The sequence below is a fragment of the Myxine glutinosa genome, chromosome 5 (assembly GCF_964187855.1).
Source record: "Myxine glutinosa chromosome 5, kmMyxGlut1.1, whole genome shotgun sequence".
Taxonomy (NCBI): Eukaryota; Metazoa; Chordata; class Myxini; order Myxiniformes; family Myxinidae; genus Myxine; species Myxine glutinosa.
In genome coordinates this window covers 157,905,003-157,920,002 of record NC_136265.1, presented here as the reverse complement: position 1 = coordinate 157,920,002, position 15,000 = coordinate 157,905,003, and the positions used below count along the sequence as shown (strand labels likewise).

At 43.8% G+C, this 15,000-nt stretch overlaps 1 protein-coding gene across 1 annotated transcript in view; it reads left to right on the top strand.

Moving 5' to 3' along the window:
• LOC144892169 (cytochrome P450 3A30-like) overlaps positions 1–14,997 on the top strand; it is a gene marked incomplete at its 3' end in the record, with an annotated part of 68,423 nt that extends 53,426 nt beyond the window's left edge. Inside the window, exons 5-7 of the mRNA XM_078777426.1 lie at positions 1,690–1,803; positions 12,244–12,326; positions 14,937–14,997. Coding sequence (XP_078633552.1) covers positions 1,690–1,803; positions 12,244–12,326; positions 14,937–14,997 — 258 coding nt within the window. The remainder of the gene's footprint in view (positions 1–1,689; positions 1,804–12,243; positions 12,327–14,936) is intronic.
• Between the last annotated feature and the right edge of the window lie 3 nt (positions 14,998–15,000).

Below are 15,000 nucleotides of genomic sequence, written 5' to 3'. Positions count from 1 at the left end.
TGCAACGGAAGTTTTTGGACTGCTTTTGAAATAGGAAGCATTAGGTATCCCTAGGAGTCCTTAGCATGCCCCTTGCTGAAGGTGAACAGGGTTTTCCCTGCTTTCATAGCCACCTTTATACCCGCAGGCTACAGACCATTCAACATTACTTTTGTGATCTGAATAACACAATTGCACGTGCTGGCATCTTACTTTTTCAGTACAGTGCTCAATATAGGGTACAAAAGGCAAATATTCATCATCATCTTCCAAAACTTTGCCAGTGACCCATTGCCTTCTATCAGGAAATGCTGAAGGCCTGCTATGCAATTGATTTGAAAAGATAAAATGGTCCTCCTCCATGGAAAAAACATGCAAAATACGTGATGCTATTTTCGTTTGCTCGTTCGAGGATGGGACCTCCATGGGAGACATGTGTCAGGTGAAATACCAGGAGAAATTGCAATGTTTAATACATTTATTTCCTGAAAAAGCTGGTAATTTGTTGCCCTTCAAGGAGAATAGTTGGGCACGAGTGGAAGAGTATGCTTTGAAGTGGTCCAGATTAGATAGTGCTGAAGACTCCGCAAAACAGGTGCGGCCAGAGCCAATGTGAAGTTGCCCCCAAACAGCCAGCATGGGGGTATTGGAGAGGGGGAATGTAAGAAGAATGAGCAAGCAGTTTGCAGTATTTAGTCCTTTTCATCTTTTTATCCTGATGTCTCATGGTCTCTCTCATCTGGGTCAATTTGCTTCATCTTCACAGTCCGCTTGAGTCTGTCATTCCAGATGGAACTTTTTGCCCTTCCACTCTGCTTCACCCTTTCGTTACATTCTTCAGCACCTTGCACTTCTCCCCTCGCTTCATTTCCACACACAAGCTTTCCCACGTACCACAATGCCCCCTCTTCTTCGATTTTCTTTCTCAGTACTTTCCGTGGCTTTTATTGACACACTTGCGGACCCGGCGTGCCTTCTCCATACCATGTCCATTTCCACGTTGCCTCAGGGATGCTGCCTGCTCTCGCACCAATGGAACGAGATTTATTGCAGCTACGCAGGTCATTGTGTTGGGAGAATGGGCCTCCGTCATCTAAGACTGGGCAATGCCGTAGGATGAAGGAATACATAATTGTAGTGGTAGCCCATGAAGTGTGTCACGCAGCATTTGTTTGCTCGGCCAATTAAGTAGCCGCCAGGTAGTTAGCGGCATGGTTCCCCATCTGCTTCATTGATCTATTAGTTATGGCACACTGACCGTGGGCGCAAATATCGTGCCAGAGGCGTGTTGTCGACAGCATCTGTGGTCGTATTATAGACACAACAGGTTCAGAGTTATCTGCCCGTCTGGCCATCACAATGCTATTCTCAAGCTTCACCAATAATTCCTTCACCTTTGCTGTGATGAGTCTTTGTTCTGATCCTACTCTTTTATTTTTTTTCTTCCCTGTTGTAATTCGGCTCATTCAAGAATCAAGATGCTTCATACTTGTACGTTAAAAAGATTATAAAATGTATTATCTAATTTTCTGTTGTATAATGCATTGTTATATCAAGACTTTTGATATAATGTTCTGTGGTTAATGACATTTTCCTTTGATGTGGCTTGTACATGACCCTATTTGCATGTTATGGGCGATTGGGTGAGTTAACCTGATTTCAGCCCCCCCCCCTTCCCCCCGCCCCACCCCCTCTTTATGTTGCAAGCAGAACTTTAAAATGTCTGGCATTTTGGATGATGCTGTGTCTGTAGTAGAAGATGATACTTGGAAGAGGATTCGCAGTATCCTCAGCCCAACCTTCAGTACAGGCAAACTCAAAGAGGTGACGATGATTATTTTGTTGACCAAGTGAGGACTTTTGTTTTTCCATGATGAATGAAAGAATCTCTTTGACATCTGGCAAGTCTTTTTTCCGCGAGTTGGTATTGATTAGACTGCAGTTTCCACTATCAGGTTTTGTACTTAATTTCCTCTGTATCATTGTATGTGGATACACGGTACAAGGAACTTTGACAAAGCATGGAGCTATTTAACCCTCACCGTGTGTGCGCTGATCAACGCTACATGAACTCGATCTGTCAGTTCATCAACTTCATTTCACTGAAGGGCGTTATGGAGAGGAGAGCCATTGATTTTCAGCAATCACGGAAAACAGATGGAGTTTACGGAATCTGACTTAAAACGAAAAACTGAATCTGAAGGAGTAAATTAAAGGAAAAAAATCAAATCAAGTGCAAATACATTCAAAGTACACTGCCCCCTTGCCAAATAAATAAATAACATCCTCCAGCACGGTATTGCCGGGGAGCCTTAGGCACTCGGCAATACCGCCATTAGGGTGGTCCAAAAAACATCGATCTCTCCGATTTTGATGCTCTACTGGATTATTGTTAGAAATGGTCTAAAACATTCACCCACCAAATATTTTCGCTCAATTCCATCTAGAAACTCATACACACTTCAATTGAAATATGGCGCTTTTCACCAAATTTGGCGAAATGAGAACAATCCAATAGCAACCTAGGTGGAAAAAGTACACGCACTATTGTACGAAGCCATTTTGTGGTTCATGACTTTTTGCATGCGCTTGCGCCTGTGAGTGTGAAATCATCATGGTCGAAACATGTTTGACAATGTTTGAAACATGTTCATACATGTCTGACTCATGTTTCGACCAAGAGGACTTCACAGGGGTATGTACCATCAATGACATTATTTAGGAAAAATATATTTCTAAAGTCTTTGTAAGCCTCTCAACATGGACGATTTCCATTAAAATTGACCAAAATGACAAATTTATATGTTGAGTGTGTATGAGTTTATAGATGACTCAGATGCAAAATATTTTTTGGGTGAATGATTTAGACCATTTCTAACAATAATCCAATAGAGCATCAAAATCCAGATAAAAAAGTGATTTTTTTTCATTTTTGGACCACCCTAACCGCCATGCAGCTCATAGAGACTGCATTGGGAGGGACAGGTGTACAATAATTGAATGATTAATTGCGTAATTAAAATCAATAATTAACAATCGTAAAATAATTTATTAATCAATTGGCTAATAGCATACATCAAACCACTAGTGTTTCAACCGATGCTGTAGCGTTTTGAAAGTTAATTAAATTAATCATAAATTAAATAATTAATTGATCAATCAGTAAATAATAAATCGATTTATCAATAAATCAAAAATATCCTTTATAGCCAAATCACTTGGTCACTGTTGTGTCTGAATATCAGCTTCTTTGCTCAAAAGGTTTCTCAGATTTTGCCCAGATGAGAAAGAAAAGAAATAAGTGATTAATATCGAAAATAAATAAATAATAATCGGAAAATAATTAAATTATTAATCAATTGGCTATTAGAATACTGAAACTACCACCTTGTCATCCGAATCTGTAATTTTTTAAAAATTGATTACATAAGTTATTATTCAAATAATTAAATAAGTAATCGATTGATTGATCAATCGATAAATCAAAATATCCTTTATAGCCACATCACTTGGTCATTGTCGTGTCCAAATAACACCTTCCTCGCTCAAAAGGTTCCTGAGGTATTGCCCAGCTGAGAAAGGAAATAAATCAGTACTTTATATATATATATATATATATATATATATTTTTTGTATACAAGATTGAGGCTCATGCAGGAGCTAATATTGATCACAAAAAGACAAACTGACACCGAAAACTATGATAAAGGGAGTGGGAGACAAGATGGAGAGAGAGAGAGAGAGAGAGAGAGAGAGAGAGAGAAGCACACAAGTACAACATTTGAGAGCAGGGACATTGGGCATTGGGAGTTCTGTGGGAAGGAGAGGTCTTTGGGGGGGGAGGCATGGGAAGGGGGGTGGGGATGGGAGAAGTACAAAACACATGGACACTGCTTGGACTTCCAGGAAAGAAGTCGGTATTTCAAAAAGTGGATTTGGGGTGAATTAACGGGGGTAGAAAATATCAAGGTTTTGGATGGGGGAAGATAAGAGATGGTGGTGAACAGCTGTTTTAAAGACCTGGAGGGAGGAGTGAGATTGAAGAGAGTGAAGGAGTTTGTTCCAGAGGTGGGAGAAAAGGGGAATGAAAGAGTGAAGGTGAATAGAGAGTCTTGATTTTGGCAGTTTAACCGTAAGAGGGTTGCAGGCAGATCTTGTGCGACCTGTAGGAATATTTGGGGGACAGATCACAGAGAGAGCTGGGGGAGCTAGGCCGAAGAGGAGTCGGTAGAAGACAGACAACCAACCTGCCTCCGATGAGTGAGTGAAAGGCCCTCAGAGTCAGCTTCATCGCAGGAGAGTCCAATGATTCTGAAAGCTTTGGTTTCAACAGCGTAAACCCGAGCTAGGTGCGAGGCAGGAGCACCAGCCCAGAGGGGAGGGCAGTACTTCATCAAGCTGTGGATGAAGGCCTTGTATGTGGTGAGGTGCTCAGGTGTGCCAAGGAAGGACTTCGCACGACGGAGTTGGACTTCCCAGTCGGCGACTGGCTTTTGAGTCCTGCTTGGAAATGTGGTTTTCCCAGGAAAGATCATGGCAGGTAGTGAGACCCAAAAGCTTGAGTGACAGAACTTCTTGGAGATGAATGTTGAGAACGTCGATGGAAGGTTTTTCCAGACGGTCTTTTCGGAGAGACATGGTCAGGGTGTGAGATTTGTCAGGATTGAAAGACATGTTCCACTTGTTTCCCCAGTTTGTGAGTTTGTCCAGGTCTGCAGAGAGTGAGGAGGCTGCTGTCCACCGATCTGACGGATGAGGTATGGAGCGGCAGAGAGTGGAGTCATCAGCAAAGAGATAGAGAGGATTTTCCAGAGACAGAAACATCATTGATGAATACCAAAAAAAGCACAGGGCCCAGAACACTGCCTTGAGAAACTCCAGCCTGAACAGGAAGGGGGGATGAGAGAATTTCATTCAGGGCCACACGTTGACTGCGACCGGTTCGGAAGTCTGCAAGCCATGCATGGAGGTTTCCATGGATATGATAAAAGGAGAGTTTGAAGAGCAGGGCTGTGTGCCAGACCGTATAGAAGGCACATGATATGTCAAGGGTGACAGCTCTGATTTCCTGTTTGGCATTGAGGACCTCCATCCATTGTTGTGGCAGCAGAAGCCGCATGTCCAGAGTAGAATGATCTGGTTTGAATCCAAATTAATGATCAGAGATCAAGCCATTTTGATGGGTTTGGGACAGAAGATTTTGAGGCAAACACAGAGTTGTGGCATTCAGCTTTTTCATGTGCGGAGTCAGCTGTGCAGCCGTTTGAGGTAAGGGAGGAGATGGAGGGGGAACAAACGCCAGAAACAGATTTGACCAGTCGCCACCAGGATTTGGAGGAGGGAGACAGATTTGAGAGTTCAGTCTTGAGAGTGGAGAGATAGTGCTTCCTAGCTCTCCTGAGGGTAGACACACACTGGTTCCAAGCTCTGTGAAAGGAATGGAGATTGTCTTCCGTTGGATTTGTCCTCCATGAGGCAAAGGCAAGTTGTTTCAGGGCAACTGCCTCACCACAAGATTCAGTGTACCATGGACGGGAGAAAGGGTATGACAACTGAAGACGAGTTGGGATAAATCTGTGCATGAGAGAGAGCAATTTACTTTGGAAGAATTCCCAGGATGAGTTGATGTCAGAGGCAGTAGAGATGGGAGGCCAGTCTAGATGATTGTTGGCTGTTTGAAGACCGTGCCAGTCGGCCTGAGTGAAATGCCAGACTCGTCGGCGCTGAGGAGGCTCTCTGAGAATGGCCAAAGACATGTCCACGTTTTCAAGGAAATGATCAGATGAACCGATTAGAGCAGAAGAAGAACAGCAGACATTTGCAGGGAAGTTAATCATAACCAAGACAAGAAGAGAAGATGCTCTGTTCACTGAGATCCTGGTCGGGAAATTGACAGATTGTGTCAGTCCCAATGAGTCGTGGAAGTCCTTTGCTGAGGTGCCATGGCTGGTGCGAGATGTATCCACACCCAGCCAGCTTGCATGATGACAGGTGAAGTCACCACATATGAGGAAGAGAGTGTTGGGATGAGTGGATAGAAGTTGGTCCATGTCCATTAGGGTGGTCCAAAAATGCAAAAAAATCACTTTTTTATCTGTATTTTGATGCTCCATTGGATTATTGTTAGAAATGGTCTAAATCATTCACCCAAAAAATATTTTGCATCTGAGTCATCTATAAACTCATACACACTCAACATATAAATTTGTCATTTTGGTCAATTTTAATGAAAATCGTCCATGTTGAGAGGCTTACAAAGACTTTAGAAATATTTTTTTCCTAAATAATGTCATTGATGCTACATACCCCTGTGAAGTCCTCATGGTCGAAACATGAGTCAGACATGTATGAACATGTTTCAAACATGTTTCAAGCATTGTCAAACATGTTTCGACCATGATGATTTCACACTCACAGGCGCAAGCGCATGCAAAAAGTCATGAACCACAAAATGGCTTAGTACAATAGTGCATGTACTTTTTCCACCTAGATTGCTATTGGATTGTTCTCATTTAGCCAAATTTGGTGAAAAACGCCATATTTCAATTGAAGTGTGTATGAGTTTCTAGATGGAATTGAGCGAAAATATTTGGTGGGTGAATGTTTTAGACCATTTCTAACAATAATCCAGTAGAGCATCAAAATCAGAGAGATCGATGTTTTTTGGACCACCCTAATGTCCATGTTGTCAGACAGTGAGACAGAGAGATGTAAATGGAGTCATCACTGTTTGGTGAATGGTACAACACATATGAACAAAAGGTGGGAGCGGAGGGGAAGCCCTAGCCCCGTGGTTCCCAACCTGGGGGCCATGCCCCCCTGGGGGGGCCATGGTGTATTTCTCGTGGGGCCATGGGGTAATTTGAACCATACTAAAAATCAAATATTGGTTTAAAAAAAAAAATTGTTTGACTTTGATATTGTTTTGTTTTTTTCCTATTGCAGATTTGACGTTGTGGCTTCTGGGAGTAAAAAAGAAAGTATCTTGACGAATCCATCAAGCTTGGATTCACGTCCATTACCGTGTCTGGCCAAGAGAAACCACAATGTGTGCTGTCACAAGATTTTGAGTACTGAATCCATGAGGCCATCCAAGTTGAAGTTACACCTCGAGACGAATCACGCACAACATGCAAAGCAGGATGCCAAATTTTTGAAGCGGCATGAAAGAAATTTAAAACGACAGAAGTTGGAAGAGGGAGGAGCTTTTCAACAACAAAATGTAGCAACTGTCCAGGCTTCTTATGAAGTTGCTCTTGAAATTGCAAAGAAGAAAAAACCCCACATTATTGGGGAGACACTCATCAAGCCTTGTACCCTCCTCATTGTCAAACGGGTTCTCGGCAAGGCAGAGGCTTTCAAAGTTGCACAGGTGTCTTTATCGAATAACACAGTACAGCGTCGTATCCGTGACATGTCGGAAGATGTGAAACAACAGATCATCAATGAGATTAAGGCAGCGCCTTTCGGCTTGTTTTCTTTGCAACTTGATGAATCGACCGATGTTAGTTCCTGCTCCCAGCTACTGGCATTCGTTCCCAATGTCAAGGGAGATGATATCAAGGAAGAATTCTTGTTCGGCAGTGCCCTGGAAACAATGACAAAAGCTAACGACGTCATGGAAAAAATGAAGTTGTTCTTCGATGCGGGAGGAATTCAGTGGGAGAATGTATGTGGTGTCTGTACTGACGGTGCTCCTGCCGTGCTTGGTTCCAAATCCGGATTCCAAGCAAAAGTGAAGATGCTGGCACCACAAGTGAAAGGAACCCACTGTATGATTCATCGCTACGCCCTGGCTTGTAAGACTCTCCCTCTCTCATTGAAGAAAGTTCTTGAAGTCATAATCAAGATTGTTAGCTACATCAAGGCAGGAGCTCTCAACACCCGAATGTTCAAGGAGCTGTGCAAAGACATGAACGTGGAACATGAAACGTTGCTGTACTTTTAGCTCTTTCACGAGCCTCGATTCAGTATACAAAAAAAACAAACAAAAAAAAACTATACTGCTGTACGCTGGCTTTTGAAAGGGAATGTTCTGAACCGTGTCTTTGAACTTTGTGCGGAAGTCAAACATTTCTTGAATCTTCAAGGGAAACATTACCTCCTGCAGCCTTGCGACGAAGAATTGTGGAACGAATGACTTGCTTGTGGAACGACTTGTGGAACGACTGACATTTTCGAGCAGCAGAACCAGCTGAACCTCAAGCTCTAAGGAAGAGCGACTAATATTCTTTTCCACGATCATCTCAGAGGATTTGTTGCCAACCTCCAAAACTGGCGCAGGAAAGTGAACACAGGAAACATTGCTGTTTGAAAGAATGTCTGAATTGCAAGACAGCATGGGAAAAGAGATTGATCCCATACTGAAAAATGACATTCTTGAGCATCTGCAGTCACGAGAGCTAGAATTTCATAAGTATTTTCCTGATTTAGACGACAATGAGGCAAAAATTGTGAGGAATCCTTTTTCCGTCAACCTTTGCATGGAGAGCATGCTGGAGGCAATGCAAGATGAATTCCTGGATCTCTGAAACGATTCATTTGCCAAAGACACATTCGAAGAGAAGAGCTTGACGGAATTTTGGGTGGGAATGGGTCGCCAACCCTAATATCAGCCAGATAGCTATCCGGTTGCTTCTGCCATGCTCGTCTACCTATCTCTGTGAAGCGGGGTTTTCCACGCTGTTAATATCAATTTGAAACATCTAATTGGCTCCACGTGGAAGATGACCTCTGCTGTGCCCTGACTGTGACTCAACCACGGATACCCCAATTGGTAGCTAAAATGCAATTTCAGCCATCCCACTGAGTTTTTAATTCACTTTTACGGCGCATGCACCGCATCCCTAGTTTTGATTACCTGAGTTGTTCTCGAATTGAGTTTCTTTTTGTGAGATTATAACACACTGGTTAAATACAGACACAACAGAGGTTTTTAGTTTTCACATATTCTTGACTTGGAACCTTTTCATACTGTTTTCTTGCGTGACAGTTCTATTTTATGCTGTCAATAGTGTTGCTACTGATAATATTAAAATCTCATATCAAACATGCATCATTCGAGCGACGTTGCTTTGTTTGCTTCTTCCAAAAACGATGTAGTTGGGAGCCAGTATGGAACAGAAAAAAACTATGGAACTAAATGTTCATGTTGGCTACTTGGAATTCCTCATCTGTGTAATAATTTACCAGTTCTCATACAAACAAAATAGCCAATTAAAGGAAAAAAACACCTCTCAGAATGCACCACAGAGCATCTAGAAATCAATTTTTTTCTGAGGGACATGCCTCCAGACCTCCCGAGCCTGCTTACACACGCTCCGCCACTCGACCCTTGCGAAAGGGAGGGGGTTGCTGGGGATGTGCTCTGGGAGCCAAGGGGGCCATAACACAAAACAGGTTGGGAACCCCTGCACCTAGCTTGGGATATTCCTGGGGGTGTGGTGGAGAGAGGGCAGTGCAGGGAGAGTGAGGAAGAGTTTTTGATAAAGATAGCAACCCCTCCACCAGGACGAAGCTCAGGTCTATCATACCGGAGGAGGGAGTAACCATGGAGAGATATTAAGTAATCAGAGACATCTTGAAGGAGGAAAGTTTCTGATAAGCAGATTAAGTCTGGTTTGTCAGAAGCAACTTGTATGGAGAGATCAGTCAAGATTGAGCAAAGGCCCCGGATGTTTGAAGTCCATTCCATTAAGGAAGAGAAATGGGGAGCATCGGATACAGGACAGGACAGGGGAGGGGAGGGGTAGGGTAAGATGAGGAAGAAGAAGAAGAAGAGGAGGTAGGGAGGGCTGTTGATGGTGTGTCGGAGATTTCTGAATAGGTAGGAGAAAGAAGGATGAGAAGGACAAAATGTTTTATGGTGATTTAAAGAGGCACAGTGAGGTGTTTGAGGGGGGAGAGGGGTAGCGCGAGGAAGAAGGTTGGAGGAGGTGGAGGTATGAGTTTAAAGGGAGAGGAAGCGGGGAGGAGTCCGCTTTGAGGAGGATGGGTGAGAGAGGAGAATTGGAGAAACATGGAGGGTGGGGAGATTTGAAGAGGAGGGGGCAGTTGTGAAGGGGAGGGGTGAAGCGGGAGTTTCGGAGGAGAGGAGTGAGGGGGGTGTTTAGGAGGGGAAGGGCGAGGGGGGGGGGGAGATTTTAATGGGAGGGGTGAGGGGTGAGGGGGGAGTTTAGGAGGGGAGGGGTGAGTTGGGATTTTAGAAAGTGTTTTTTTTTTTTGTTTTTTTTGGAATCGATGCTCGTGTAAGAGCCAACACATTAAACATGAAAACAGACACATAAAACATGCAATTAAGGTAGTGGGAGACAAGAGGGGGAGAGAGGGAAGCACACAAGCATACCAACAGAAGAGAACAGGGACGTCGGTAGATCTGTGGAAGGGGGAGGGCTGGGGGAGGAGGGAGGCTTACACAGTATAAAGCAAATGACCATTTCCAGGAATTTCAGGAAAGAAGTTGGGGATTTAAAGTTGTGGATTTAGGGTGTTTTAACTCTTTTATTCCTCTTTTCTCCTGCCCTGGAACAAACTCCCACACTCTCTTCAATCCCACTCCTCCCTCCAGGTCTTTAAAACAGCTGTTCGCCACCATCTCTTATCTTCCCCCACCCAAAACCTTGATCTTTTCTACCCTCATTAATACACCCCAAATTCACCGCTTTCAATCTCCGACTTCATTCCTGAAATTCCTCATCGTGTCAATTTGTTTTATACCGTGTTCACACCCCCCCCCCCCCCCGCTCTCCTCCCACACCCCCCAGCCCTCTCCCTTCCACAGATCTCTCGATGTCCCTGTTCGCTGCTGTTGTTGTGCTTGTGTGCTTCACTCTCTCTCCCCATCTTGTCTCCCACTCCCTTTATTATATGTTTTGTGTGTTCGTTTATGTTTTTTGTGTTTAATGTTAGCTCTTACACGAGCCTCGATCTTGTATTCCAAAAAAATTATCTTTTGTAGATGGTGACTTGCAAGTCGAGCCTCAAGGGCATTGCAGAGAAGCGCTTCTTTTTAAATAACAATAAATACAAGACACAGGGAGGTGAAATTCACTGCATGTGATGTGTAACGCATGCAGAGTAAAAGGAGTTTTCATTTATGTCCGTAGGATGTCTAATAAATGAAGATATATGTACACCTGGCACGAGGCTTCAGCCCTTGGCATGCTCATGAGGCCGTACCGTTGTTTTTTATTTTATTTTTTGCTATACCAGGTCTAGGCTTATGGAAGAGCTCGGACACAGAACATATGAGGACACAACATAGCAAAGGAAACCGTAGGGGGAAGGGGAAATTCTAACAGCAGGACAGAGGGAGAAAGTAGACGTAGACGGACAACCAATGGAAGCAGGTAATGATGAGTGGTAGGGGAGAAAGCAAGGGATGGATAAGATGGATACGTCAGCAAAGTTTTGGGAGGGGTGGGGATGAATTAACGGGTGCAGCAAAGATTGTGGTTTTGTATGGGGGTTAGGGGGTGGTGGTGGGGGGGGGGGGGGATGCCTTGACATTGTGATGAACAGGTGTCCTGAAGACCTGAAGGGGAGAATGAGATCGAAGAGTGTGGAATGTGGCAGGGAAAAAAGAGTTATAAATAAGTGGAGGTGGTTCTGGATTTTGGCAGTTTCACGAGGAAGGGTTTGTTTTACAGTATAGTTCATGCAGATACTTGGGGAGGACAGAGTACAGAGAGGGCAGAGGTTGCAAAACCCAAAATGACGAGGAAGAACACAGAAAGAGCACCGACCTGTTCGCGATGACAGAGTGATAGGCCCATAGACTCGTCCTCATTGCGAGAGATTCCAAGGATCCTGAAAGCCTTGGTTTCCATGGAGTCAAGCTGAGCAAGGAGTGATGCTGGGGAGCCAGCCCAGAGGGGAGAGCAGAACTCCATCAAGCTCCAGAAGAAAGCTTTGAGGTAGAAAGGAGCTCATGTGTGCCACGTGGTTTTTTTTTTTTTTCAACATAACGCCATTGACAAAGTATGGGCACTTTTCTATTTTCGCTTCATAATTTACATTTTTTCATGGAGGCGCAGGATTAGATTTGGATCCAGATCCAGCTTATCATCAGTGGGATACAAAACGTAAACTGTTCAGCCTGGCAGAGGAATGCTCTCCACCGAGTGCTGTTGTATTTATTCTTCTTATTTTATGCCACACTAATACCCAAATTGGTCTCAGCATATTTTGGTTGCACAAGATATTTGTATGTTTGTGCATGTGTTCGTGCGTAATGCTTCATGATTGCCGTGGTTTATTTTGCAGATGGTTCCTATAATCAAGCACTATACAAATATATTGGTGGAACATCTAAGACAGCGTGAATCTCAATCTCTGGATATTAAAAGGTAAGGTGATTTATCTGATGTCAAATGACCTGACTTAGTTATGTGCAGCAGACTGGCTTTATTCAGAATTTGATTATCTCCTGTATTATTTAGCTGAGTAATTGAGTAAACTTCCCTCGCCCTTTGAAGAGGGAAATTGAAGTCTGAAATAGAGGATTTTGCTTGTCATAATGTAATAAAATGAGTTCCCTTGCAAAGAACTTCAATGCAGGAGACCATTAGGCCCATCCAAGCCTGCATGATGATTGCCAAGCTATGGTTGTTCATGCTCCATCTTTTTTATTTAATGCTGAGCATCGAGCAAGGAAGCATCACACACCACCGTTGTCTTTGGTATGACTCAACCAGGGTTCGGTCCTCCGACTTCGCAGACTCTGAGCAGACGCTCTCATGATTACGCCCCTAAGTCTGATTTTGGTCTTTGTGTGTATATTTATTCGAGACCATGGAAGCAATTTTGGGAAATGTTAACTTGTTTTGATACATGCCACAAACTGCTTACTCCATTACAGTTGGTATCGGCTTTGTATGTATCGATAACCTACAGGGTGTTTCAAAAAGAGTGAATGAATATGAATGATCGTTTTAAGGCCATTTTCCCCGCTAGAGCAGAGGTTAGCCTTGCGGGCCCCATGACAATCATGGTTCTCTGTTTGAGGCAATGTTTTTATGGCCGGATGCCCTTCCTGACGCCAACCCTTGGTCACGCTCTTACGATGCGCAGGGATACGGTGTAGCTATTCTAAATCGGGGTATACACCGTGATCATTCATCCCAGCAAGCTGGCACTCAATTTGCCGACCTCGGAGGGATGACAGGCTGAGTCAACCCCCCTGGCGTTAATGCAGCGATCGACCGGGATTCGAACCCAGGATCCTAGGATCCCAAGCCGGCACCCTAACCGCTAAGCCAATACCAGGCTGTTTCAAAAATAGTGATACAACTTTAAACGTTTGTTTACAAACAAAAACCGCAGGAACGTGAGCCAAACATTTTTTGAAAGGTTATGACATGGTATTTTCCATCACTGATTGCTATTGCAGTCAGGCACTGCTGGAGTTCGTGAGAACCCAAGCTCTGAAATTGGCATTTACGCAAAATCCTTGTAATTGACGTTCTGATGTGTGCCCCTCATTGTGTGCCCTTCAGACAGGCATTGATCCTGACTCCAAAGTTCTGTCCAACTTTCCTGTATGTCTCATGTGGTACTGCCTGGAGGTAGTCTGACACCTCCTGCTTCAGATCATCCAGTGTGGCAGGGCAGTTGACGTAGACAGAGCCCCTGGCAGCCCCCCAGAACCAGTATTCCAGAGGGTTTCAAGTCTGGATTATGGGCTGCCCAATCATGAGTGGTACCCAGGGCAACGAGGCGGTTTCTGAAGAGCTGCTGTAGGAAAGTGATGGTGTCACCAGCTGTATGCGGGGGTGCACCATCCTGCATATAAACCAGGTCATGCTGAACTGGTTTGGGGTGACCTTTTGGGCTAGATCATTATGGAACTTCTGGGGCACAGCCCTGTCGCGCTCACCGTTGATCGTCACCATTCTGCTGTTGTCTTTCTCAAACCAGTAGGGCCCTAGCATTCCCCATCTGCATTGAAGGCGCAGAAGCATGTGACCTTTGACCCTTTCAGGTACCTCTTAGTGATCTCAGGTGGTTCTGCCCCCCAGAAAATGTTGTTGTGGTTGCTATTGAATGGTTGCACCGTTCAAGTGGAAATGCCTTCTGCTCCACTGTCGATAACATATCCACTGTCGAAATCCCAGGGAACAAATACTACGATAACACCACCAAACCCTGAAAAGGAAAACTGTATTGGTCAAAAAACAAAGAAATGGCAGGAAGTCAAAGTTGTATCAATCTTTTTGAAACACCCTTGATATGTGTCATAGAAACAAAAAAAATTGACTAGGGTAAAGTTATAAGTGTGGCCTCCCAGTGTTTAGCAGTGACAGCATTGTAATTAGTTGTAAACATGGGCAAACATAACACCAAGAGTGCACCACCACTGGAGACACACGAGGATGAAGCCTGATGGAAATAACAAGTCGATGTTGGAAAAGTGAGAAAGCTTCATCACGAGAGGTTTTCACTCTAGAAAGCCTTGGTTTTCACACATAGAATGAGAAAGGCGAGTGCGAGTTATCTTTTTGGGGTTCAGAATGTTGATTGCAGGAAAAGACAAACGAGGCACATAGAGGACCGTTTGATTACTTCTGAATCCTGTTGAAACACTGTTGATTTATGGTTATGCAGAAAATTATGATCTCCGAAACGGTTGTGCAGAAATTCACCAAACTTGGTTGTTATGATCACCACATGGCAAAAAGGTGTGAGAGCAGTATCACTTTTAGCCCTGCCCCCCTGGGGTACTAAACACTGGTGTGCCAACTTGTGGTAGCTTAAAACCTTGCGAGGATTCTGAAGTACTACCGTACCTTGGGGCTTCTATTTGCTCTGGTTCGGCTGTGAAAAAAAGAATGCACAAACACACAAACACTTGAAAATATTTATGAGACTTTCTGTGGATTTTAAATTTTTAACATGTGACAAGTTATTTTACTTATGTATTTTTTTGGTTTTTTTAATGTGATTTTGTTTCATTCCAGAGTTTTTGGATCATACAGCATGGACGTAATCGCCAGTGCAGCGTTTAGTACTCAAGTAGATTCA